The sequence below is a fragment of the Cydia fagiglandana genome, chromosome 14 (assembly GCF_963556715.1).
Source record: "Cydia fagiglandana chromosome 14, ilCydFagi1.1, whole genome shotgun sequence".
NCBI lineage: Eukaryota > Metazoa > Arthropoda > Insecta > Lepidoptera > Tortricidae > Cydia > Cydia fagiglandana.
In genome coordinates this window covers 15,450,208-15,475,778 of record NC_085945.1, presented here as the reverse complement: position 1 = coordinate 15,475,778, position 25,571 = coordinate 15,450,208, and the positions used below count along the sequence as shown (strand labels likewise).

The following is a 25,571-nucleotide window of genomic DNA, read 5'->3' as shown; positions in this document are numbered from 1 at the left end:
GCCCCTGTTGTCCGTCGCTGCTCCGTTGAAGCCACTGCCCGAGGAGCCGTGGATCGCGGTTATGAGGAGGGGCAGCTGTAACTTTGAGATTAAAGTGAGTGTAGTTAATAAGGTCTGTACAGCAAAGCTGGTACAAAAGCAGTGGCAATGTCACTGGGATCCTTTCGGCACGTTAGGCATATGCATAGTTGCGTGCCTTCGCGTATCTCATGATTATGATTAAAGAATCCATTTCTGCACAAAACTATGCTTAGCGGACATTGCTTCTTCTATCCTTTGTCTAGCTAGAGCTGCATGTGCATACATAAAACAATGCGACACAACCTATACAATTTTACAACTTCCCGAATTCGCTCTTCTTCACCGGGCGTCGCTCCCGAGTGCCGAATTGCCGACACACGTTGCCTGATGTAGCATGTTGCCAAATATATCTGATAAAATATTGATCGTAAAACATTTAGATCATACTAGACCCTTTTTATTAGTCGTTTTATTAAATAAGTTTTCTTACACATGATCTGTGACTCGTTACAGTGACATCTATCTAATGTTTGTCGCTGTGTCATGTCACATTAACCTCATCCTTGCTATAATTCTTAATTATCTATTGCTACATCTTTGAATCCTTATTATAGACTTGATCGATATTATAATAAATCTTTGATAGTAGCACATCTTGCACAAGTTGTTCTCGCTTAGATGATAAATATACCGGCAAAGAAACTAAGTGTTAAAATAAACACGCAACCTATTCAACTGTCGGATGTTGCGTCAACGGAGCGATATAAAAATCATGTTTGCTCTTTTATCACTTATCTTTGTGCAACATCAGTAGATAAACTCAACGCTTGCAACGTTAGACTGATGAGGTCTGTGATGGTGCATAAGAGATTACTTTAGTGTTATTCCTGATACGGCATTTGCCGTAAAATAGGACAATTCACGGGCACTTTGGCACGGTATATAGCAGCAGTTCCATTGCCGAAAATCCCACACTTTTTTTCACATTTTTACAAGCTTTTATTTAGTTTCACCTGACCGTTGTCTGACTGTCTGTCTGATGTGTGTAATAAAATCTTGCAAGTTAAATTTGATCCACTTCCCGGTTTCCGATTGAGCTGAAATTTTGCATACATATGTAAGTCGGGTGACAATACAATATTATGGTGTCATCGAGCTGATCTGATGAAGGAGACCGGAGGTGGCCACAGGAACTCTGTGATAAAACAACGAAACGTAATTGTGTTTGGGGTTCTTAGAATTGTCTCGATGAGTATTAGTTGCCTGTGGAAAAAAAGTACAGTCGGCGATAAAAGCTTGTACCAAAAATGAAATTTTTGCCAAAGACTTGTTGCGTTTTATTTTGTGATACGGCAATGTTCTTAAGGTTTTCCCTTTTAAGCAGGGCAATTTAAGACTGTAGATACATGGCAACCCCAAATATCGACAGGAACAACCACTTGTCATCAAATAAAGTTTCAGATTAATTTAAACAAATCCCTCCCCTTTAATAAGTGTATGAGACTTCTTCATAAAGCTTTATGTACAGTACAGTACAGTCGACGTCAAAGATATGTTTACACTTTTACACCTTAAACCTTTGTAATAAGGCGAAAAATGTAAACATATCTTTGACGTCGACTGTACAATCGATTTAGTAAATGTATACATTTTTTCACCATATTGCAATGGATTAAGGGTCTCCCCTGATATATCGACGCGCATTCGGCAAAAGCCGATAGGAAAAAGCTTTATGTCCACGCAATAAGAGCGAAAAAGTCGTCGTTCGGCTCGGCTCGCATCGGCCGGCGCCTGCCGACGCGTCGACGGCTTTCGCTCTTATTGCGTGGACATAAAGCTTTTTCCTATCGGCTTTTGCCGAATGTGCGTCGATATATCAGGGGAGACCCTAAGGCGAAGAAATGTATATATTGTATATGTGCATATTTATAAACCCGACTGTACAATGTCTGCTTGAGCAGAATATGAGGCGAAAGTGTAATTTGAATCACGGGCTGATTCAAATTATCAGGCTATTTAAACTATGATACAACACATACCATGTCTCATCTTTTAGTATTAAATAATGAGGCAACTCCTGTTTACAAGCTTTTCGTACCCAATCTATGACTCATGTCACCAAGTTTTTTTATTACATCGTAATTTAAACAAACATGTTTATTTTACACTGATTAATGCACCAATTTCTCGCAACTATCATGTGGTCATTGTGAGTGTAGTGACTCGCCTCCCACATTCCATAGCTAAATTCAGTTTTATTGTCTTACAGTTCACAATCAGAAAACATGTGATTATGCCCGCATCACACTACATATAATAACTATCGTATCGATAGTTCGATACAATAGGCGATAAGACTATATGGTTAAGGATATGATAACAATGCATTTTATTCATTTCAGACATAGTGTTTCATAGTAAAATTTACTGCATAAGACCTACACAATCGATATCTAAATATAATCTAGTATTAGTTTTATTTTTCAAAACGTCCGGGTTCGATTCCCTAGCTGAGTACACATTTTGTTAATGTATGAATGAAGTTTTTCTTGTTACTAAAATCGATGACATGGTGCCTAAGAAGAGATGGTCGTATGTCTTATAGTTACAGATTTTCCCATACTGACCGATCTAAATGGGCCAGCCTGTATACCCCTAATGACGCATGCGGCATGTATGTACCTACGCACACATATATTACAACAAGTGTCGCTGAACTTCCCTCATCGATAATGATAACACAATGATACCATTAGTCACACACTCAAGCCAACTATCACTGACCCTAACAATTGTATGACCTTTTATGCACGTAGGTACATGGACAATGGACATATGTCTACATAGATCACGCAGACGCATTTTAGGATCAGTTGCACCAAAGCGGGCGGCATTCAACATTCAATCAACTAGCGGACATTTTGAAACCCTTCCCCATACATTCCAAAATGCCTGAGAACTCGCATCTTTAACCAACGTGTCCTACCCACCGTGACTTACGGCGGTGCCGAGACATTAACGCTCACTAAAAAGGCTGTGCTTAATCCGAGTGGCACAGAGAGCCGTATAAAACATTCGCATTTTTTTGTATGGGAAGTTTCATAGTTCTCTACTGATATGTGACGTTGATCACTTCGTTAGATATGGTTGGTGCATTGGTATTATGCTTTGCAGAATAGTTTCTCCGAAAAATCCAGTGTATTTATTTATAAATTACGGAGATAACACAAAAACAATCATACAAGAAACAGTAATTGAACACACATGCATATTTAGATACAGATGCTTCCTTGGATATATCTCGCTAAGAACACATAGTACATATATTCAGGTGCGCAAAGCGATAAATCTTTGCTGTTGGGGTTGTTTTAACCCTTATTGAGACAAAGCCAATCTAGCGACCACAGGTGTTGCTTATAGTTCGTTTTTTTTAGTATTAGAAAGAAGGTACTTGTCTAATGCTAAAAAAAAACGAACTATAAACTTGTGTTCTATATTTTTATTTATAGTATAAGAGATTTACATTCGGTTGGTGCCTGTCCAAATAAGGGTGTAAACTCTAATTGAGTTACATTTTTAATTAAGTTTTGAGGAATAGAATGAAAAAGATTGGTTAGTAATCAGATAGCCACGCATTTTGTCCTTAGTGGCGCTACAAACATCACTTCGAGATTAGATATTTATTAGCACGCCTAATTTGTGTACAATTACACATACTGTCTATTTTAAAATTAGGTATATATCTGTGTTTGTAGAGTAAGTAAAATAAATAAGTATACAATCAATAAGCTGATATGGAAAGTCATAGGTCTTTAGGGTCTGCTGGTATCTACAAAATATCTACCAGTTTGTGTTAATTATGAAATTAACGTCATAAGTTTTAATTAATTGTTTTATTTTTGATAAAATGCAGGTTCAACGGATTGTAATGACGTTTTTAGTAAATAATTAATTTCAGTCGTTGATCCATATTTTGATATAGAAAATAATATTTAGTAAATTGATTGTAAACAAAGCTTTTATCATTTCTACCTAACACAGCTAATCATTTCCGTATGACGGTCGTTCTTGTCTACGTGACAGCGTGATAAAACGATGTCCGTCACTTTCTATCCCGCGGTGTTAAAAAGTGACAGTTATTTTATTACATGGATGATGCCATCCATAATACGCCTGCTGGAGTACAATAGTAGTTAATTATTGTTGCCTATCATCATATATATTTAGAACCGAAATATGTAGATTATCTCCTAGATATAGATAAAAAGAATGAAAAGATTACATTATACAAACAATAAAGGAACGATATCGTGTTTTACACCAGTCTGACAGATAAGCGTTATCGATGTATTATTGGGAATCATAAGTCTCATTTGTCTTCCGATATCGAAGATGGATCGTTTGATAAAGCTCAATAGAGCATTCCAGGGCTTTATACGGAGCGTGAGTTATATAGCATTTGATATTTATGTATGTAAGATAGCGATTGAATAATTATATTTTTTTTCCTGGTTTCTCTCAGCATTATTACACGACTGCCGCGTTTTGTACACATATTTAATTACACAAACGGACCACAACTGACCACACCTGCCGGCGTATTATGGATCGCTTTATCCATCTCTATCCACGTGATAAAACAACTGTCACTGTTTAACGCCGTGGGATAGAAAGTGACGGACACCGTTTTATCACGCTGTCACGTGGACAAGAACGGCCATCATATCCGTACTGACAAGTTGACAACACACCACACCACAGCTGGTGCTACTCAGCTGAAACGTCGGAATTAAAGGTAAAAAACAATGAAATTATATCGCGGTAGACCCGTTTGTGTAATTCAATATATTACACTACTGCCCAAAAAAGGAGTGTAAGTATTGTTTTTTTAGTCTACGCGCCTCTCATTCGTTTTTTTAGCATTAGAAAAAGGTAAACAATCTGGACGTGACTTATTATTGAAAATTATTGAAAACCGCTTTTAAAAATTAGTTTATATTACTTATGATTGATGATGAAGGCCGTGTTGTACGGTTGAGTTCGTATATAATACATTTCTATATTGGTTCAAGTCTCCCCTTGGCAAGTCTCCCGTCTAACCTAACTCTTGTAATATGGCAAGTCTCCCAGACTCTCCCTAACCCTTGTACACAATATTGTTTCAGGTACAGAACGCGTGGCGCGCGAACGCGAGCGCGGTGCTCATATACAACGACAGGGACACCACCGTTTTAGAGAAGATGAAACTGTCCACTGACAATGGACGTAAGTATTCATTAAAAAGAGTATTCATAGTATTGTTTCTATTAAAGTAAGGACGCTAACCACGAAGAACCTCTCGTCATATTCGTTATTCTGTGCTCTTGTGTCGAATTATGGTCTCTACGACTGTTCCTTCAAGTTTTTTTTGGTTGGGCTTAGTTAAAAACAATTGAAGAAGTACGAGTATGTTTTTACCGTAATTTTATTCATTTAAAAAGTATTCATAGTATTGTTTCTCTTAAAGTAAGGACGCTAAGCACGAAGAACCTCTCGTCATACTATTAGTTTTGTATTTGTATTTATTCTGTGCTCTTGTGTCGAATGATGGTCTCTACGACAGTTCTTTCAAGTTTCTTTTGGTTGGGCTTAGTTAAAAACAATTGAAGAAGTACGAGTATGTTTTTACCGTAATTAATTTTACCGTAATGTTACAAAGTAAATTAATGTACCAAACTTGATTATAGAAACATTTTATGTGACATCGACTCCATAAAGAAATTAAATGTCTTAAGTAAGGACGATCATTCGTCGAGGGAGGTACTTAAAAGATAATATGAACAAAATGAGTAATAATTTATTAGCATGTAATTAACGACGTCTCTCAGACGAGGTGGCGTGACCCCGAAACAGTTATTAAGGGCGGGTTCATCCGACCGCTTTTCACGGACTGTTTAATGTCACGCATGTATCATATATCATATACTCGTAATCCTGTAGAGAACTGACAAACATCAGTTAGCGTAATGGCTCCTCTACACGATGGGCCAACGCCGGCCACTCCAAGGGACGCATTTATGCGTTAGAGGGAGCGAGTGACATTGCTATCTCATTCTACCGCATGGCTGCGGCCCTTGGAGTGGCCGGCGTTGGCCCATCGTGTAGAGGAGCCATAAGACCGGGGTGCCGTATGTTCAGAGAGCGGAGTTGTTGGAAAGCAAAATATTTGACGGCCGCAAATAGAAAGAAATTGACAAATTAACTGTGGGCAGAGATATAGGAGAGCTGGGTATTGATTTGTTTTCGCTTTTTCTCGCGGAGCACCCACGGGGGTTTTGCGGAGCCCTAGGGGCTCGGCACACTTTAAGAATAGCTGTGTTACAGTCTAATTGTTCTACATCTCTATGTAGAACAATTAGACTGTAACACAGCTATTCTTAAAGTGTGTACATCTCTATGTAGAACAATTAGACTGTAACACAACTATTCTCAAAGTGTGCCGAGCCCCTAGGGCTCCGCAAAGCCCCCGTGGGTGCTCCGCGAGAAAAAGCGAAAACAAATCAATAACCAGCTCTCCTATATCTCTGCCCACAGTTAATTTGTCAAACGATTTCTTTCTATTTGGGGCCGTCAAATATTTTGATATATCTCTTTTTGATAAACGTATTTTGATCCGTGACTTTAGACGCTGACAGTACCTACAAGATATAAAGTAACATACACCTATAATTATGTTTGTATTATATCTCCGTATGGCGAGCGACGAAGGCCGCCCACCTTCATTGTTTAAGGGCTCGCCATCGAGATACGGTTCAGTATGGCCATGATATACCTATACAATTACCTAGGTACTTATAATAAGTATGGTCGATTGTACACAAGTCACGAAATTATAAAATATTGCACGCATATAACTATGGTGCATTTTGTCCTATACTTATTTTATAACCCATATTAAGCCATTCAAAATTAATTGTAAAATAATTTATTTACATATATACAGAGGTACTAAAATAAATTAATAACTAGCTTAATTCTAAAATAGGCCATTGAGGCATTATCAAATTAAATAAGCGATAAACTGATAAGGTTAAAGAATATGGGGAGACACCTATTTTTAAAGCATATGTAATTTGAGCAAAAATTCATTTAATAATATGGACAGTGAACATTAAATAAAAACATCTTTTTTCTTTTAATACAACATATTAGGGGCATTCCACGAGACTGTCGCTTACATAACGCTTTTGCCTTATATGGCAGCTACTTCAATAAAATACGTGAATCTCGAGAATATACTGCCAATTTGTTAGCCAAGTCATGAAATTACCTGACCCAATATCGCTTACCTACTCAGCATTTCCAGAAGTATTAGAAGAATTGCGTTATGTAAGCGACAGTCTCGTGGAATGCCCCATAAATGGGAAGAATTATATTCGTCATATCATATCCCACTTACGTATTTGACAAGTTAATACGAATTCTATTCTGGCGCAGATGGAAAAACGGCAGAAATGATAGGTTGAATAATGGCCTTCCTGTGTCTGACACATAATAAATGAAGAAACGAAAATAAAAGGTTGTGCTTTTTATAGAGATGTAACTTCACTTGTTAAATATAAAAGGCTGAGCCTCCTAAAGTGTCATTCTATGGAATTTGCTAACTATGGGCCCGATTCGGATTTTAAAATAGACATCTATTAGATATCTTTTAGACATCACCAAGATACGATAACGGTATGTTTAAGATCTAACCTGTCAAATTTGTCATTTGCGCGATTCTGGAGATACACTCTAAAAAAAATTTGGTTGGCCCTATCAATATCTTGATGGCCGTAATCAAGCATCTTGATTCCATACGAGCCTAACAAGAACTTAAACACATCAAACAAGGTAATTCTGATTGCTATTACTATTGTTAGGTAACTGAACCAATTACTATCTTGTTCAATATTTACACGAAAAATAATTATGCTAAGTAATTGATCCTAGTAAGATCAACTAAGGGCTTGATAATGAAAACAAACAAGTTAGTTTAACTAAGATGTAAATCAATGTTAACATGAAGAATTACTGTATTAACTATTTGACCCAAATAAGTTCAACTAAGAACATGATTACACCGACTTATGGCGTATTAGCCTGAACTAAGATATTGGTCAATTTGAATCTTAATTGTTTAATCATTTCAACTATGAAGCTTGTTTAGTACAATACCATTCTTGTTCAATTGTACTATGACTTACTTTGTCGCATTTACTAAAACATTTCTTTCAGATCTCTAGTTTTTATACGCGCCGTGCTGAATAATGCTGGTGGTCCTCGTTATTATTCTCAAGGAATTAGTCTTAAATACTAAAATATACATTATACATTTATTTTAGATCTCATTGGCGATCGGCTTAGACCGGTTTAACTTTACAAACACGGGAGGAGGCGTGCTTGTGAAATGTGAAGCCATAACGGCCTAGGCCGATCCTCAAAAAGATCTGAAATAAATCTGTAATCTGTATTACCTACTTAGTATTTAAGACTAATGCCTTGAGTATAATGCGAGTACGAGGACCAGCATTTATTCAGCACGGCGCGTATAAAAACTAGCACAAAGGAAATTTATAAAATTTAAACGAATAAGTAGTGAATAAAATATAACAACAAAGAAAGGGATAAAACATAATTAAACTAAATCAAGCCCGTAGAGTTTTATAAAAAGGGGGTAAATGAATAAAACAAAAAAATATTATAATAAGATGTTATTTATTCATTTAATCATTTTGAAAGTAAACGTTTTGCATTTAAATTCACACGCACGGATCCGTGTCTAAGCATACGAGAGGTTAACACTCGTTGGTCCAATCACGTTCACACTTGTTGGTCTATCCAAGCACACTACACTCACAGTGTCACTACGCGAGTTTGATTCGGATGTCACTGGTTGTTTTTTAGTCAAACAAATCACAAGATTCCACACATTTGACAGTTTAAAAACCCATCTTCACGATTAAAATTGTTCTATTTGTGAATTAAGGCTTCTCTTACCAATCTTGGTATATAGTGGCGTGCTGTCAAAATGACCTTGGGACTATGCAGCTCGATCCAGTGACTTATACCGGACTCAAGGTGACACTGAGCAATAGCTGACTTGCGAGCGTCGTTGTTCTTGACCGCAGCGATGTGGTCTTTAATTCTGCAGGCAATGGTGCGTTTGGTATGCCCACTGTACGAACTACCACAACTGCAATCAACTTTGTACACACCAGGTTTTTCCAGAGGAATAAGTAATTGAATGAGCTTAACGTAACTGCGTGCTACAGAGACTGACTGCTCGGTCGCACGCGCCACGAGAGGGGCGCGGGCGGGGCGGAGAGCGGGTGTACAGGCGATCCCCCTACTTATCTCTTGATTGATCGGATTAACCGATTATTTAATTTAATTATTAAGAAAATCGATTTAACAAATAATTCTTAGTAGAATGGAATATTAGTTTCGTAATCAATACAATAACTTGATCATAATGGGATTGAGTGTTTTATCTTCGTTGTTCTAAATATTATATGTTTAGTTGATTCAACTACCAAATCTTATGTAAATCAACAAAGACAAAAAAATCAAATAAACTATTAAAATGTTCATAACTATTAACATATTTATCTGTTTTAATTAAATTGTTAAGGATTGAATTAACCTACGTTACATAATTATGCCAACAAGTTAATAATAGATGCAAAGTATACAATTGTTAGGATTAATAACATACCTACTTTATTAGTTCAATCACAGATACACTTATTGTTTTAAGTAATCAGCTTTCTTTGATTTATATAAGATCGTTATTGTTGTAATTAACTTAACGCCAACTAAGAGAAAACTGCTCTTAGTTGGTCTTAATTTTTTAGAGTGTACTCTTGAACGATTTCTACAGGATATGACTTAGAGATCCAATTCACATCTAATAGATATATCTTACTCTATCTAACGTAAAAGTGACATTGCTTGCTCGAATTCCGCTGCAAAAGAGAAGTAGTTGATATCTAAACTATAACGTATCTAGAATGGATCTAGTACGTGTCGTAAGTAAATTCATCATTCAGAGACAATTTCAATATGGCGGTTTGTTTACATAGTTAGCAAGTTCCATATAATGACACTTTAAGTCTGGATGTGCTATTAAATTGACAAAATGAAATCGAATATACCGGGTGTGGCCTGTAATATGAGCAAAAAATTTAACTGTAGGCTGTACTCCTCATACTGACCAACATTTGTTCAGCGACTTTTTAAAATAACTTGTGGTTTGATTTTTAATACACTTTAAAGTTTATTCTAAGACGCAATGTATTGCGAATTCTGTTATGTTGAAGGCGTGACAAGCAACGTCAGTCACAATGATATGGCGTAGCGATGGCGTCCATTGAAGATAATATTTATTTTGTATGAAAAATAGGGAGTCTAAATACTTCATAATTTTTAAAAGTTGTTGAACAAAAGTGTCACCGTTTGAGGAATACAAACTATGTTTTAATTATTTGCTCATGTTACAGGCCACACCCGGTATGACATGTGCCGTAATTTTAACAAGGTTCGTTAATTAATTAAGTCGTAATTAGCTTTTATACCTACAAACTAAATTTTACAAAAGTAACATAGAACAAATATAATATAGTGTGTAAGTACGTAAATATTAACCAAGTCAAATTCAGGGCTATAACCGCGAAAATCGAAATTCGCAAATTGCGGGCATTTACTCTGTCAGAGTTATTACGCCTTCATTGGAGTAAAAGAGAAAGATCCCCGCAATTTGCGAATTTCAGTTTTCGCGGAAACCACCCTGAACTTTTATTTACATCGCAAGCGAAAGAACTTGGCACCCATATAGATATCAATTCTTTTTCCGGCGAAGTCAACAACGACGCATATTCTTAGTATTGAATTTGGCTCTCATTTCACATTTATGTTTTGGACGGGTTCAGTGTTTACTCCAGCCGCCTAAAATGAAAATAACGCACGGCGGCAATTTACATAATCGTCGAGACTAAATACTACCAAACTGTTATTTAAAAAAATCTAAACTGATTATCGTCTTTTAAACATTATGTTAGTAATAAATTGATAATACCAATTTGTACCAAAAGGGAATATTACGCAAAACTCTGCGTAGAGGGAGTCGCACCGCACAATGACAGGGCCCACCGCGAAACACGAAAATCGAAAGTTCGGTTTCTGCCTCTCTATTACTCTTGCCTATTCGATCGATAGAGAGTCAGATGACGAAATTTCGATTTTCGCGTTTTGCGGTAGGCCACCTGTAAACAAACCGCCTTGATGCGTCATTGTCAAAAAACGTTTAAAGGCCTAGTATGTAAGTTACTCTATGGTTTGCACTAGTGCTGCACTCTGGCGGTAGAACATTGCAGTAATATTCCCTATAGACTAAACCTGATTTAAGTTTAGAGTCGTTTTTGCTGCTGGCAATAGATGGTTATACAACATTGCCGGCGTTTAGCCAATTTACCAAGTCACGCCCGTCTGTAAAACACTCCGGCAATCACTAACTTTTTGGTCAGGTTTACCATTGGTCCGGAATTTCCCTAGTTTGTCTTAATTGGGGTTTCAAAAATGTACATTTTAAACTTATTGTGGCAGGGGACTTCCCAAATTACAGTAATAATAAAATAAAGTGTCTGGGAAAAATATCGATTAGAGATGTCGACCTCTGATATTATTTACATAATTATCTGTTTACCACTGTTATTACTGTATTATATTTATATTTACTTCATCTGCGTGGAATGAAAGCTACCATATTAATTTATGTCCTCCATTGCCTCAAACTATCTCCATACAAAATTTCATCTATTTCGGTACAGCGGTTTAAGCATAAAGAGGTAACAGACAGACGGACAGAGTTATCTTCGCATTTATAATATAAGTAGTTAGGGATAAATCGCGATTTATGCTTTATTATATTTTGGAGCGATCTTTACACTTTCCAGAGGTAAATGCGCATTGTAACGTATTCATTGAGTTAGCCATTACTTCCCGGCTGAATGCTTCGCTGAGTTAACACATTCAACACCAAGAACCCGACTGTCGGGTACACTGTTCGTAGCGACTACGCGCTACATACGGCGAACCCGTGGCTACGCGCTACGAGCGTAACCCGTAGCACTTAGTGGTAATGAATGTGTTAATAGGGCTTCATACGGCTCTTATTGGGTCGGGATATAATCTAATATTGTCGGGAAGTGTGCCATACGTTGTAGTACGAATATAGCCAAAATATAATGTTAGAGTCAGCCCAAGCTAATTATCCACAGTTTTTTTGCGTCATAAACGTCAGATTTCTATAAAAATATGACATTGATTTGTCATGACAAACTCTGTGCAAAGTTAGCTTAATTTGATCCTACTATATTTATACCGTTCTCGAACTAGTTCAAAAGAATAATTGTATGACATATAAACACTTCATCCGCTTACCAACATCGGTATAACTATATCACGAATCGGCATATTATGTACCTTTAGTAGTTAGTGAATAGAATCAGGCGTTACTTTGCGGAAATCCATATTAATCAAATTATACAAAATACGCAAGTAAGTATAACGGGTTAGCAACTGATTTACTGTCACGTTATCTTTTTGCGGATTAGAAAAGAAATATTTTGGTTTTGATTCCTAAGTAGTTAGTCTTTTATAAACGGCAATCTCGGTCAGTTGTATACTTTTCATTAGATAGGTATAGAACTTAAGAATCAGGAACTCAACCTCTACATCATAAAAACCACAATTCACTAAACCTGTCCGACTTAATTAAAATAAAAACCTGATTCAACAATCAAAAAGCCGTTTTTATCGGTCAGCTGACTTCCACGTCACTGAACGAGGAAATATCGATCGATTCGCATAGATCTGTAGTTACCGGTGGTTCCGTGATTTTGTCACCGCTTCCGTATTTCCGGATGGCGTTACATTTTCGATGGTGGTTAAAATTAGTCTGCTAACCTTATAGCTCCTCTACACGATGGACCAACGCCGGCCACTCCAAGGGACGCATTTATGCGTTAGAGGGAGCAAGTGATATTGCTATGTATCTCATTCTACCGCATGGCTGCGTCCCTTGGAGTGGCCGGCGGTGGCCCATCGTGTAGAGGAACCTTAGGGTCACTTGCACCTATCACTAGCCCGGAGTTAATCGGTTAAACTTGGAGACCTTGGAGTTACCATGGTTACCAGTGTAATTTGACAATGAGTTAACTGTTTAACTGGTTAACCTCGGGTTATTAGGATGGTGCAAGTGGCGCTTAAGGTGGCCACTGACGAGCCTTCCCACAGTCCAAATAGCGTGGCTGCAATCCAAAATCGGTCCGTGAATGTCAAAAACGTACAATGTTTAATATTAGGATGCCGTCCATTTGGATGAATCCATTGTAACGGCATCCATTTGGGAGGCTCGTCAGTGGCCTGCTTTAGAAGACTAATCCTAACATTATGTATACTGACATTGCATAATCTGACAATAAATGATTACTTACTTACTTACTTACTTAATTTTAAACACCGTCGACAATTTATCACGGTTGTGACAATGATGATGATTGTTGCAAACTTCACTTTCGATCGAGTTATGATAGAATGAGGAATGTGTTACAATGATGTTTAAAGTTATTCTTTCTGTTTTTAATGTCACACTTAAATAGATACAAATTATTATGCATTATCTAATTAAGTATCTATTAGCGGTATTATTACCTACTAGTCATAAAAACAATATGTTGTTAGTAGTAAATATGATATATGTGTAGTGTCTAGTTTCCCCTCTGGGTTGGAAGGTCAGATGGCAGTCTCTTTCGTAAAAACTAGTACCTAAAAAATCATGGGATTAGTTGTCAAGCGGACCCCAGGCTCCCATGAGCCGTGGCAAAATGCCGGGATAACGCCAGGAAGAAGGAGAAGTAAATATGAAGTCCCTAAAAATTATAAATTTGAAGAAGCTATTTGTTATTCCGGTTGAACCAAAATAAAATGACGGACAAATAATACAAGGAAATTATCTAAAATTACAGCATAATTTAATGTTTTTTTTTCTATTAGGTTATGTATGTACGTAGTACGTTTCACAGCTTTTAAGAAAACCGTTCAAGATACCTAGAGAAAAAGTAAAGGTTGATGAAAAATAACTTCGGTCTATAGTGCACATATCCTAATTACAAAAGCCTTCCATTAGGGGTCATCCATTAATTACGTCACACGAATTTCAAGGTTTTTTTACCCCTCCCCCCCTCCTTGTCACACTTGGTCACATTGGGCAAACCCCTCCCCCCCTGGTGTGACGTCACATTTTTTCAACGAAATCGGCAAATCTAATTAAGTCTTATTAATTTTTTGTCAAATATTAGTAAATTTATAACCCAAAACTGATTATGAAAAAAAATTAAACTAATAAAAACGATTATCGTTCCAAAAACTTGTTTATGAACTGTACAGTAATTAAAATGATTAAAATAAAATTTTGGTTACTGATGAAGTTAAAGTGACGTCACAAAGTTTGTGACCCCCTCTCCCTCTTGTCACATTTTCTTGACCCCCTCGCCCCCCCCCCCCCCTTAACGTGTGATGTAATTAATGTAATGGATGACCCCTTAATAATGCTCAGTTTTCCTTATTTTTTGCAGATTGTATGCAATATAAGTCAAGTAAAATGAAGTGAAACATTATCAAAACAACATTAGGTACCTATTACGACAAGCGAGGGAAGTAGGTATATGCGTATAATGTAGACAGTATCGTAAAAACGAATACGGGACATATGTTACCCTGCCAAGCATTCCTTAGGGAAATTAGCAGTAACGGGAGATGAAATTAAGTAGCTGCTGGTGCTGATATTGAAGAAAGTGCCTAAAGTAGAGTGACTAAGATTTTATAAATACTTAATTAACGCATTATAAAGTGCCTAGGGCCAGGCGTGTCTCACTCCGCGATTTCGTCCCTTTGCTACAGGTAGCTAAAAGTACATCCGTTCGGCCCCAATTTTGGGGAAAGCCATAAGCCGCGCGTGGCGCTGTCGCCACCTAGCGGCCATATCTGTGCTGATCGTAACAGACGCGTTTTGTTAGAGAGTGAGTCTTCTGTACTTAGTAGTATTATTTATTCTGTGCTAGGGCCTAAGAAAACGTTTTTGCAAATTACTGTACTTGATTAATGCGTATATAATTAATTATGTGCTTATTTAATTAAATAATGACTAACAACTACAATAAAATATGCAGCTGCTATTTACATATATTTAGTAAAACGTTGATTATAGGCATAATAGAATTGTGTCTATAATATGTAGTGTCCGACCGAAACATGTTTTTTTGCCGAAACCGAAACCGAATGTTCGGCTTTGGCTCTAGTTTCGGCCGAAACGGAAACCGAAACCGAAACTTTTGTAGACTTGATAAAATCGTTGAAAAATGTCATAAAACCGCTTTTATACACATATTATGGGGCTGTCAACACCGAATGTCCTTGAAATTGATGTTACTTAAGCAGTTTTTTTAAGAAAATTACTAAGACCAAGATAATTCTGCAACGATTTTGATAACACACGCAGTGCAAGTGTTATTTTAAACGTCAAAACTTCTATGAAATTATGACGTACCAATAACATTTGCACTGGTTGCACTGCGTATCAAAATCATTGCAGAATTTTCTTGGTCTAACTCTATTCAGTCACTAGTCAAGCTAACATAGATACAGGGTCAACCAAAACACCAACCAAAAACGCGAGCGCAGCGCGAAATATTTTGTTAACAATATCGCAAGGCCAGGTACCGATCTTCACCTGGGCCTAAAAGTCCGAAGTGCCCCAGTGAGGCGAACTTTCATGCGAAGTCAAAGCCGTGCTTCAGGCTTCAGGATAAGTAGTTGAGCACAGACTCCAACTAATGTCCATTGTATTAAAAAGCGAGACCGCAGTTTCGTCGACGTTCGACGTTCGACGAAGCAAAAGTTTTTCGGAACTTATTTACCTACGAAATATCATTTGATATTTACTATTTGCTTTTCGGTGAAGGAAAAACATCGTGAGGAAGCCGGACTAGTCCGGATAAGGCCTAGTTAACACTCTGGGTTTGAAGGTCAGTCTGATGGCAGTCGCTTTCGTTAAAACTAGTGCCTACACCAATTTTTGGGATTAGTTGTCTATTGGACCCCAGGCTCCCATTCCCATTGCCAGGGCACGGCAAAAATTCCGGGATTACGCGAGGAAGATGATGAGTTTTCTTTCATATTCTCTTGCCCAGGGCCCAGTAACATGCGACAGTGCTATCTCATTCACTCCGATACAATTAGACAGTGTGCGCGTTATAAGTATTGACAGCCTCTTAAAACTGCGTCGGCTGTCCAGTGGCGCCCTCATTAGTGGAATTGTGTTTTATAATAAAATATGTAGATATTAATATTGTTGTCCTACTTATTCCCCAACTTTTGGTTTTTGTCCGAAGTACCATTTCGTAAGTTTCGGCCCGGCCGAAAGGTTCGGCCGTTTTTTGGCCGAAACCGAAACTACAGCCGAAACATGATTTTTTGGGCGAAACTGGCCGAAACCGAAACCGAAACCGAACCTTCGGTCGGACACTAATAATATGTACATTATTTACATAACTAGAAGCGCCATCAAAGTGCGTGGTATTTTTTTAATGATTTGTTTTGTTATACTTAGTTAATATGTACCTACATATGTAGATATTTGTTTTCCTTGTTTATAAGAATCATAAGGATTAATTTATGTACTCTGAAGAGGGAACTCTAAAGTGTGAACCCTTTTATTGACTATATAGACCTAGTTAAAAAAAACGATTGCTTTGGGATAAGAAGAAATATTTTCGTAAAAGGTATAAAAAGTATATTTAATTTTATTGTTTCTAACAAAACATCAATTACCTTACTGTTAAGGGTAGAAGATTCAAATTGTACCTCCCTCAACCGATATACCACACTGTCCACACTCATTTCGCAAGAAGATATTGTCAAATCTATTAATAACTACGTCTAGTCCATAACTCTATACATTGAGGTCGATACACAACAACATTGTTAACCCCTTGACCGGCACCGACGTCAGATCACGCGCGCGGCTATAGCCCAATATTCAAACTTCGAACACCCCGACAAGGTTCAAGACGACGCTCCGCGGACGATAGAAGATCGTTGAACGGGTTAATTTACCATCGATGAACCTTATGGCCCTGCAATACGGTCTACGAACGGTCAGAGGGTATGCTCGATGGTACATCTGGCTGCATCTGATAGCGGTCGACCTTGTACCAGCCCACGCGGGAGAAAGTAGACGGCCCTTTGCCGACTAACCCCCTTATTCATAAACGTTTACTAAAGTTAACAAGCCGATAATAATCGTTTGTCCCTTTCCATCATACTAATTCGTCGGAAAAGGACAAACGATTATTATCGGCTTGTTAACTTTAGTAAACGTTTATGAATAAGGGGGTTAGTACTTACTTGTGTGCAGGTACTGCCGGGCTTATTTAGAGTGCATGTGGCTATCAGATATATCGGAGCGGCCAAGGTGTTCACAAAATTAGAACACGCACTAGAGTGCACTTTAATGCCTTGACAGTAGAGGCGTGTTCAGATATTTGTGCTCTTCGGCGAAGGAAAATCGTAAGGATACCGGACCGGAACTTTCTGGGTAGGAAAGGAAAGTCATATCAGTCGCTTTACTAAAAAAAACCGGGCAAGTGCGACTCGGACTCGCGCACAAAGGGTTCCGTACCATAAAGCAAAATAAAACGGAAAAAAATGCAAAAAGAAAACGGTCACCCATCCAAGTACTGACCACGCCCGACGTTGCTTAACTTTGGTCAAAAATCACGTTTGCTGTATGGGAGCCCCACTTAAATCTTTATTTTATTTTGTTTTGTTGTTGTTATAGCGGCAACAGAAATACATCATCTGTGAAAATTTCAACTGTCTAGCTATCACGGTTCGTGAGAATCAGCCTGGTGACAGACAGACGGACGGACGGACGGACAGCGAAGTCTTAGTAATAGGGTCCCGTTTTACCCTTTGGGTACGGAACCCTAACAACGTTTATGTACCTACCTACTACGCCAATTCGTAAGTGATCCTGAATAGATATATTGTATAAAGGTTTGAACAGTTGCTGTTAGATAGGTAGATGTTTATTAAAATTTCTCTAGTCCTGCTAAAATGGTATACTAATGACGTAATGACTGAATATTGTCAATTTATTAATTTGACATTCAAACGACATTTTTAAACCTTGCATGTCTTAGCCTGTATGTTTAATTGTTTACCTTTTGTGTTCTACGGACGCCCCTATATTCCAAGCTTTAAGGTCACAGACGAACCCAGACTTTGCTGTGCGTAAACAAACACCAATTAATAATTTAAGCTAGCGTACAGTCGCCATCAGATATATCGGCGCGGTCAGGGTGCTCCCAAATATCTGAACACGCCTCTATTGTTAGGGCGTTAGAGTGCGTGTTCAGATATTGTGAACACCTTGGCCGCTCCGATATATCTGATGGCGATTGTACCAAGCCCTGGAACCAAACGCCAAATTCCTATACAAATGCCATTGCTGTTACGTCCTTTCATAACTAGGGGGCAGCACGTGTGTGTCGGCATACATTGGATTAGGTTACCTTGACAATGAAACCCTAGCTCACGTGCCTACTAACCACCAACTGACCTTAACACTCCTTTTGATTCTCGACTTTACTCCATCGAAATAAAGCTGAAATTTACTATAATCTCTGAGCTTAGTTAAGACGTTTCTATAGTAAACCGCTAAAGGCATGGTTAGCATGGCCGCGTCATCGGTGAACTTATGTAGTTAGTCTTATCGTTATTGGATTATCGCCTTGTTAGGGACACGTGGGTACACATGTCGTTTTGAAAGGTGAACTAGGTGACCGAAGCCCGCTAGCTGTGGGCAATCATTTATGCCTCGGCCACGAAACCCTCAGTGTGTGTCCCCTGGGGTTAGGGCTTTAGTGTATGGTAGAATAAATATTGAAAATGTGGCTAAATAATTTGTCACGCTATTCTCCACGGCAATACATATAACGACCTAATGTCACGTTCTAAATCTTGTTCTCCTAGATAGAATGTTAGTTCGATTGTTCCGACTTCTGCTATCAATGCGCCATATCATCCTTGTCCTAAATGAATAAGACGTATTAGGTAAAACGCACTATTGACAATGACATCTACTCGTACTGCATGCGCCGAGCGTATGCAATTTCAGAACATTCTCGATTTCATTTGTTTGTATTAAAATAAGCACATACTATCTTTGTACCTTTATCACCTGTGTATCGGTAGATAACTATCATGTAGGTACGTAATCAATTTTTACTCGGTTAGTATCATTAATAAACAACACGTCACATAATTACTACTTAGGTACGAGGTTACTTGTTATACTTATGAGATACGAAGTTTAAAACAAAGTTTTATTTAATTATTGAATTTAATTTAAGTTAAGTACTTGTACAGTGTAACACTAACAGTGTATGGACCAAGGTCTGAATTAAATGATTTAATTTATTTATTTAAGAATATTTTATTACTGCCTTAGGTTCATTTCTCAACTATGTTCTCTGCTCGTAATTCATAAAAATTTCTTTGACGTCACAATTGACGTTATTACATAAACGTATTTCTTAAACACATTAGCGACTCGTCTCGTAGGCAAATTGAATTACTTACGAGTATGCATGCGAGCTTGATCTTGTTTGCAACGTCTCGTGATAAATAGGTCATGCTAGACTTCCTAGGTATTCAGGGGTCTTGGGTTCTAACGAAGTTAATGAAGTTATGGTGCTTTAAATAAGAAGCCATAGCTTCTTGGTATTTTCAACCTCTTAAGAGTATAAAGAAGAACTAAGATTTGTAATATCCGAAGAGAGGCTTCATTTAGCGCGACTTGCACTATGTCGCAAACCCGGGGTTAACCTGTTAAACCGTTAATTCAGTTGCAACACGTACTGGTAATCATGGTAACTCCAGGTTTAACCGGTTAACCCCGGGGTAGAAGATGGTGCAAGAGGCTCTTAAAGTTCTTTGTTTGAGTCGGTTCTAAGCACACTCTATAGAGATATCTTTAAAAGTTGATAGTAGAATAGGCATAGATATTATGACTATGACGACATTAGTGTCAGTGTTTATCAGTTCACGATTAACTTGCCGTTTTGACAGCACAGCAAAATGCGAAGGAATCCTCCACCGGTTAATATTATCATCTAGATTTTGTTTCAGAAAGTTGTTACACATGATAAACCTACATTATTAGTACCTACGTCTGTAGCGAACTAATCATCATCCGTCTCTCTTACACTACATATATGTTTGAAAGAGAATTGGAGAAATCCACAGCCATATTAATGGAATTTTTTTTTTTCAGGAAACATAAGCGCGGTGTTCACATACAAATGGAAGGGCGAGGAAATAGCCCGCCTCATCGACAACAACACCAACGTGACCATCGGCATCATCAAGGGCCGCACCTTCACACACATCAACAACAACATCAATAAGTAAGCATGCTTCTTCATACAACCCTTCAACAAATGGAAGGGCGAGGAAATAGCCCGCCTCATCGACAACAACACCAACGTGACCATCGGCATCATCAAGGGCCGCACCTTCACACACATCAACAACAACATCAATAAGTAAGCATGCTTCTTCATACAACCCTTCAACAAATGGAAGGGTGAGGAAATAGCCCGCCTCATCGACAACAACACCAACGTGACCATCGGCATCATCAAGGGCCGCACCTTCACACAAATCAACAACAACATCAATAAGTACCTAAGCTTGTTCATACAATTACCTTACAACCTACAGGTTTACGCGATACGTCTATTATTGGGGGTCGTCGTTCGTCAGCGTGTCAGCTTTTCGTACGTTAACTTTTCTGTTGATAAATTTGAAAAGAGGGCAGGATTTAGCGTTTATAGAAATCGATTCCCACTAAATGTTTTTTCACTCCATTTACTAATGCGGTGCTTCGTTTTAAACTTATTGGGACCAGAGAATGGAAGTTTCACTGATTGGGATGCATCGATGAGCCTGGTGAAAAAATAAGAGACATCTGAATTACATTTTATAATTAACACCTTCTTATAGGCTGGGTCCGCTACAGCAATCATAATTATTATGTAGCGACGTGAAAGCCTGAATGGGAAAATTCATGATTCATGAAGTACTCGTCTACATCAAAAGAAAATATTACGTCAAGGGTCTTTGTAAATCTGATAGGAAGGCGCCACGACTTTATCTATCTTGGTTGTAAAAAAGCCATTCAGAAAGTAGCGATGATCAGCTCGATCATCTTTGAATGAAGACCTAGCATTACTTGGTCAAACGGTCACGCGACATTGTCACGCGAATAATATCCATATTATACTTTAGGATAGGTATCTAAATAGAATATCGCCACTAGTGTAATTTCTGAGCAATTTTATTTTGCGCATTTTAGCATTTTTAGTCGACCTCTTTGGCGATCAAAGGATTAATAAGAGCCCAGCTTCCAACTAGCATCCATCGGGTTTTGCCTTGAAAATGGCACGCTTGAATCATTCAGCTACCATTGCATGAGAAAACCCCATTAGCAACAAATAAACCATTGTAAGATGCTGCACAAACTTCCGGGAAAATGATCACTACAATTATGAAAAATTAAGTTGTTTATTACTTTATTGTAGGCTTATGAAATTAAACGCGTACGTTACTCAGGGGCCACTACGGAGCCTTGCGTGTCCACTGTCCATAACAAGGGAATTTCCTCACATTTCCAATTTTCGCAATCTTCTTCAACCTAGAGTTTTCCCGGCCTAGCGCCAGGGTCCGCTTTCTTGTTTAGTCTTCTCCACTTTGCCCGGTCTTCGGCATCCTCAGGTGTGAGATTTTTCTCTGCATGTCCGGTGTCACGACGCCAATTCCAATTTCCGCAATGCTGGTACTAATTTTCTTTCCATTAGTGGTTTAATAATGAGATCTTGGACAAGTGCAGGCGCGGATCCACCGTTGTGGGCACGGTGGGCATGCCCACAACCCTAATAGGGTGCCCTATTGATTCCCCGAGTAGAATTACGCCGATTTTTGTTCCGCAGACGCTTTGGCAGAGGAACATTTGGAAGAATTTCATTAGGTATACAAATACAAATTTCAGCATAGGTATATAAGGATTACAGAATCCTATTCCCCGAGTAGAATTACGCCGATTTTTTTTCCGCAGACGCTTTGGCAGGGGAACATTTGGAAGAATTTCATTAGGTATACAAACACAAATTTCAGCATAGGTATATAAGCATTACAGTGTCATACCAAAGCGCTTGTTTACATACTAGAATGATCGTTTGATGAGTAAATTATCCATTGGCCGAAACACGGTACCTTAGGTACTTATATTTAATTACAATAATCGGCCAAGAGCATGCTCAGTGTAGGGTTTCGTAGTTATCATTCTGTTAAAATAGGCCAAACGGGAGCTAAGCTATTAGTAAGTATCATAAGGGAGTACCTTTGAAGCGCTATGTACATTACGTCTTATTATTAATATTTTTTGCAACAACTCACAAGCGACTAGACCGATCATGTTCGCTATAGTTTTCATTGAAAGTAATTATTAAGCTTACATTCTAACTAACATTCTTTTTCATATTTTTTGGACCCGTGGTTCAAAAGTTAGAGGGAGGGGGACACATATTTTTTTTCTTTCGGAGCGCATATTTCCGAAAATATTAACTATGTCAAAAATGGCATTAGAAGACCCTAATTCGTTTCGAAAGACCTATCAAACGATACCCCACACTATCGGGACAATGCAAAAAAATAAATAAATACTTTTTGTATGGGAGGTACACTAAAAACTAATTTTTTTTGTAGGTACTTTTTATTTTACCGTTCTGTTGCAAGGTATGATTTATGTATCCATGCCAAATTTCAGCTTTCTAGCACTAACGATCACGGAGCAAAGCCTCGGACAGACAGACAGACCTGGCGAAACATAAGGGTTTCTAGGTGACTACGAAACCCTAAAAACGGGTCTACCGCGATATAATTTCATTGTTTTTACCTTTAATTCAAGACGAAAGTCTTTAATCAATGTTGTGTTACCAGTGATGACTTACGGCTCTGAAACGTAGTCTTTCACTATCGGCCTCATCTCAAAGCTCAAAGTCGCTCAACGAGCTATGGAGAGGGCTATACTCGGAGTTTCTCTACGTGATCGAATCAGAAATGAGGAGATCCGTAGACGAACTAAAGTCACCGACATAGCCCACCGGATTAGCAAGCTGAAGTGGCAATGGGCAGGCCACATTGCGCGCAGAGAAGATGGCCGATGGGGTCGAAAAGTGCTCGAGTGGAGACCACGGACTATCAAGCGCAGCGTAGGACATCCACCCACAAGATGGACAGACGACCTTGTTAAGGCCGCCGGAAGACGCTGGATGCGGGTCGCTTCCAACCGGTACGACTGGAGGTCCAAGGGGGAGGCCTATGTTCAGCAGTGGACGTCTTATGGCTGAGATGATGATGATGATGACGTTTCAGCTGAGTTGCACCAGCTGTGGTCACGGAAAGACTCAGTCTTTCATTGCCATAAATATTTATATCAGCTGACAACTCCAATTATTAGTGATACAGAATAAACAGCATTTTTTTTAAATTGTTAACTTATGTGGAGTCTTAAATTTAAACATTCCGAAATTTTTTGCACATTTTCTTATGTCGGCTGTACACACTCGTCGAGAGTCTCGGCACAGCTCCGATCCAATCGGAGAAGCGCGAAAAGGTCTCCATAGAACTTACAAAAAATCGTATGAATTTATTGGTCGGGGAATCATCAGGTACCCTCGACTCGCTCTTGGCCGATTTTGGAGTGGCTGTGACCACAACCTTTTTTGAGGGCTGGATCCGCGCCTGGACAAGTGTCCAACTAATGTGACAATGATTACGGCAATCTGTCTAATGCTTAACACTGCATGCGACCGATAATTTTGTTTAGAAATTTGTTCATGCTACGACAGTTTTTTGCTGACGTTGAAGCATTTAGACACAAGACCGTTGCGAGTCCACACGCCGCCCCGGTGTGTAAGTCGTGTAAGCGACCTGCGGTGCAGACTCTGTATGGAGGCAGGGAGACGCCCTTGCACATCCTCACAGAGCACCCTTGCCTAACGTACGTACTCGTGACTTAATCCTGGGCGGACGCATATTGCGGAGTAGTTAGTCTCTCGAGACCAAAAAGATCCTAGCTGCAGCTGTTTGAAGTTGCAGGTTTGTATCGAGAGTTGTAGTAGGTGGCGATCACAATAGATCGGGGATGGTCGCAGTGATACAGTCTTTGGAGCCTTATATAGCCCCTAACACGAAGAAGAAAAAGTACGAGTACATGTCCCGTTTACACACCAGCATCCGTAGATCCGCATCCAATTGAATGGGATTCTTCTGTTCCAGAACATCAGTGCTGTTCGTATCAATATCATTCATCGTGCTGATGGTGATCAGCCTCGCGTGGCTCGTCTTCTACTACATCCAGCGCTTCCGCTACATCCATGCGAAGGACAGACTTTCGGTAAGCAGAGGCACTGTATTATTATTCTTATTAGGTACATAATCTAAAGAAAAGTTTGATTCAAAGGACCGGCAATGCGAATGTGACATCCCTGGATCCCAGGAATTGCAGGTGTCTATAGGTTACGGTGATCGCTTACCATCAGGCGCTCCGTATGTTTGTTTGCCACCGACGTGGTAAAAAAGAAATATCTTAGAATGTAACTTAGTGTTTAGTCGTAGAAGAAATGAACGCGTAAATGTATTTTTAGTCTTGTTTTGGCATTTGGAAGTTGTGAGAAGTTTTAGAAAGTTAGAAAATAATTAGGTACAGGAAATTTTTTTGTCTACCTGCAATTGTATTTTGGAATATTGGGAATTTTCCGTCGGCACTTCAGTCATCATTATCAATTAACGGAATAGATGGTGCAATATGTATAATAATTTGAACCGGTGCGGTGTGAAGAGTGACGAGTGACACGAATCGTGCGAATTCGACACATGTCTAATTATTACGTACAATTTTAAATGAGAATAGTTTTTGCCACACACGACATGTACCTAATGCCTATTGACTGTTAATGAAATATCCGTGCAACTATTTTTCAAGAAAACAGTTTCCCCTAACAAGTAGCCTAATTGTGTTTTATTTTTAGGATATTTTCATAGTAACTTGAAGAGTTTTAGTATGCAGTAAATATTATACGGCTGTTTTCCTGTTTTCAGAAACGACTTTGCTGTGCAGCGAAGAAGGCGCTATCAAAAATACCCGTTAAGAGTTTAAAGACTGACGACAGAGTAAGTTGAAGTTATCAATCGTACTTCATTTGTTATTCTCCCTTAAGTTCAGCAGTCCTTAACATTTAATTCCGGATCCAGATCCGGATAACTTCATACTTTTCGGATCCGGATTGCAAACCCTATCTCCGACACAAAAGCACGCCATTTTACCCGGTCCTGTGTGGATTCGC

At 38.6% G+C, this 25,571-nt stretch overlaps 1 protein-coding gene across 1 annotated transcript in view; it reads left to right on the top strand.

Annotated features, from left to right (window-relative positions):
• Nucleotides 1–25,571, top strand: part of LOC134670947 (E3 ubiquitin-protein ligase goliath-like) — a 146,576-nt gene that overhangs the window by 99,694 nt on the left and 21,311 nt on the right. The window contains 4 exon segments of the mRNA XM_063528781.1: nt 5,187–5,286; nt 20,438–20,570; nt 24,460–24,622; nt 25,327–25,398. Of these exon segments, the coding sequence (XP_063384851.1) occupies nt 5,187–5,286; nt 20,438–20,570; nt 24,460–24,622; nt 25,327–25,398 (468 nt within the window).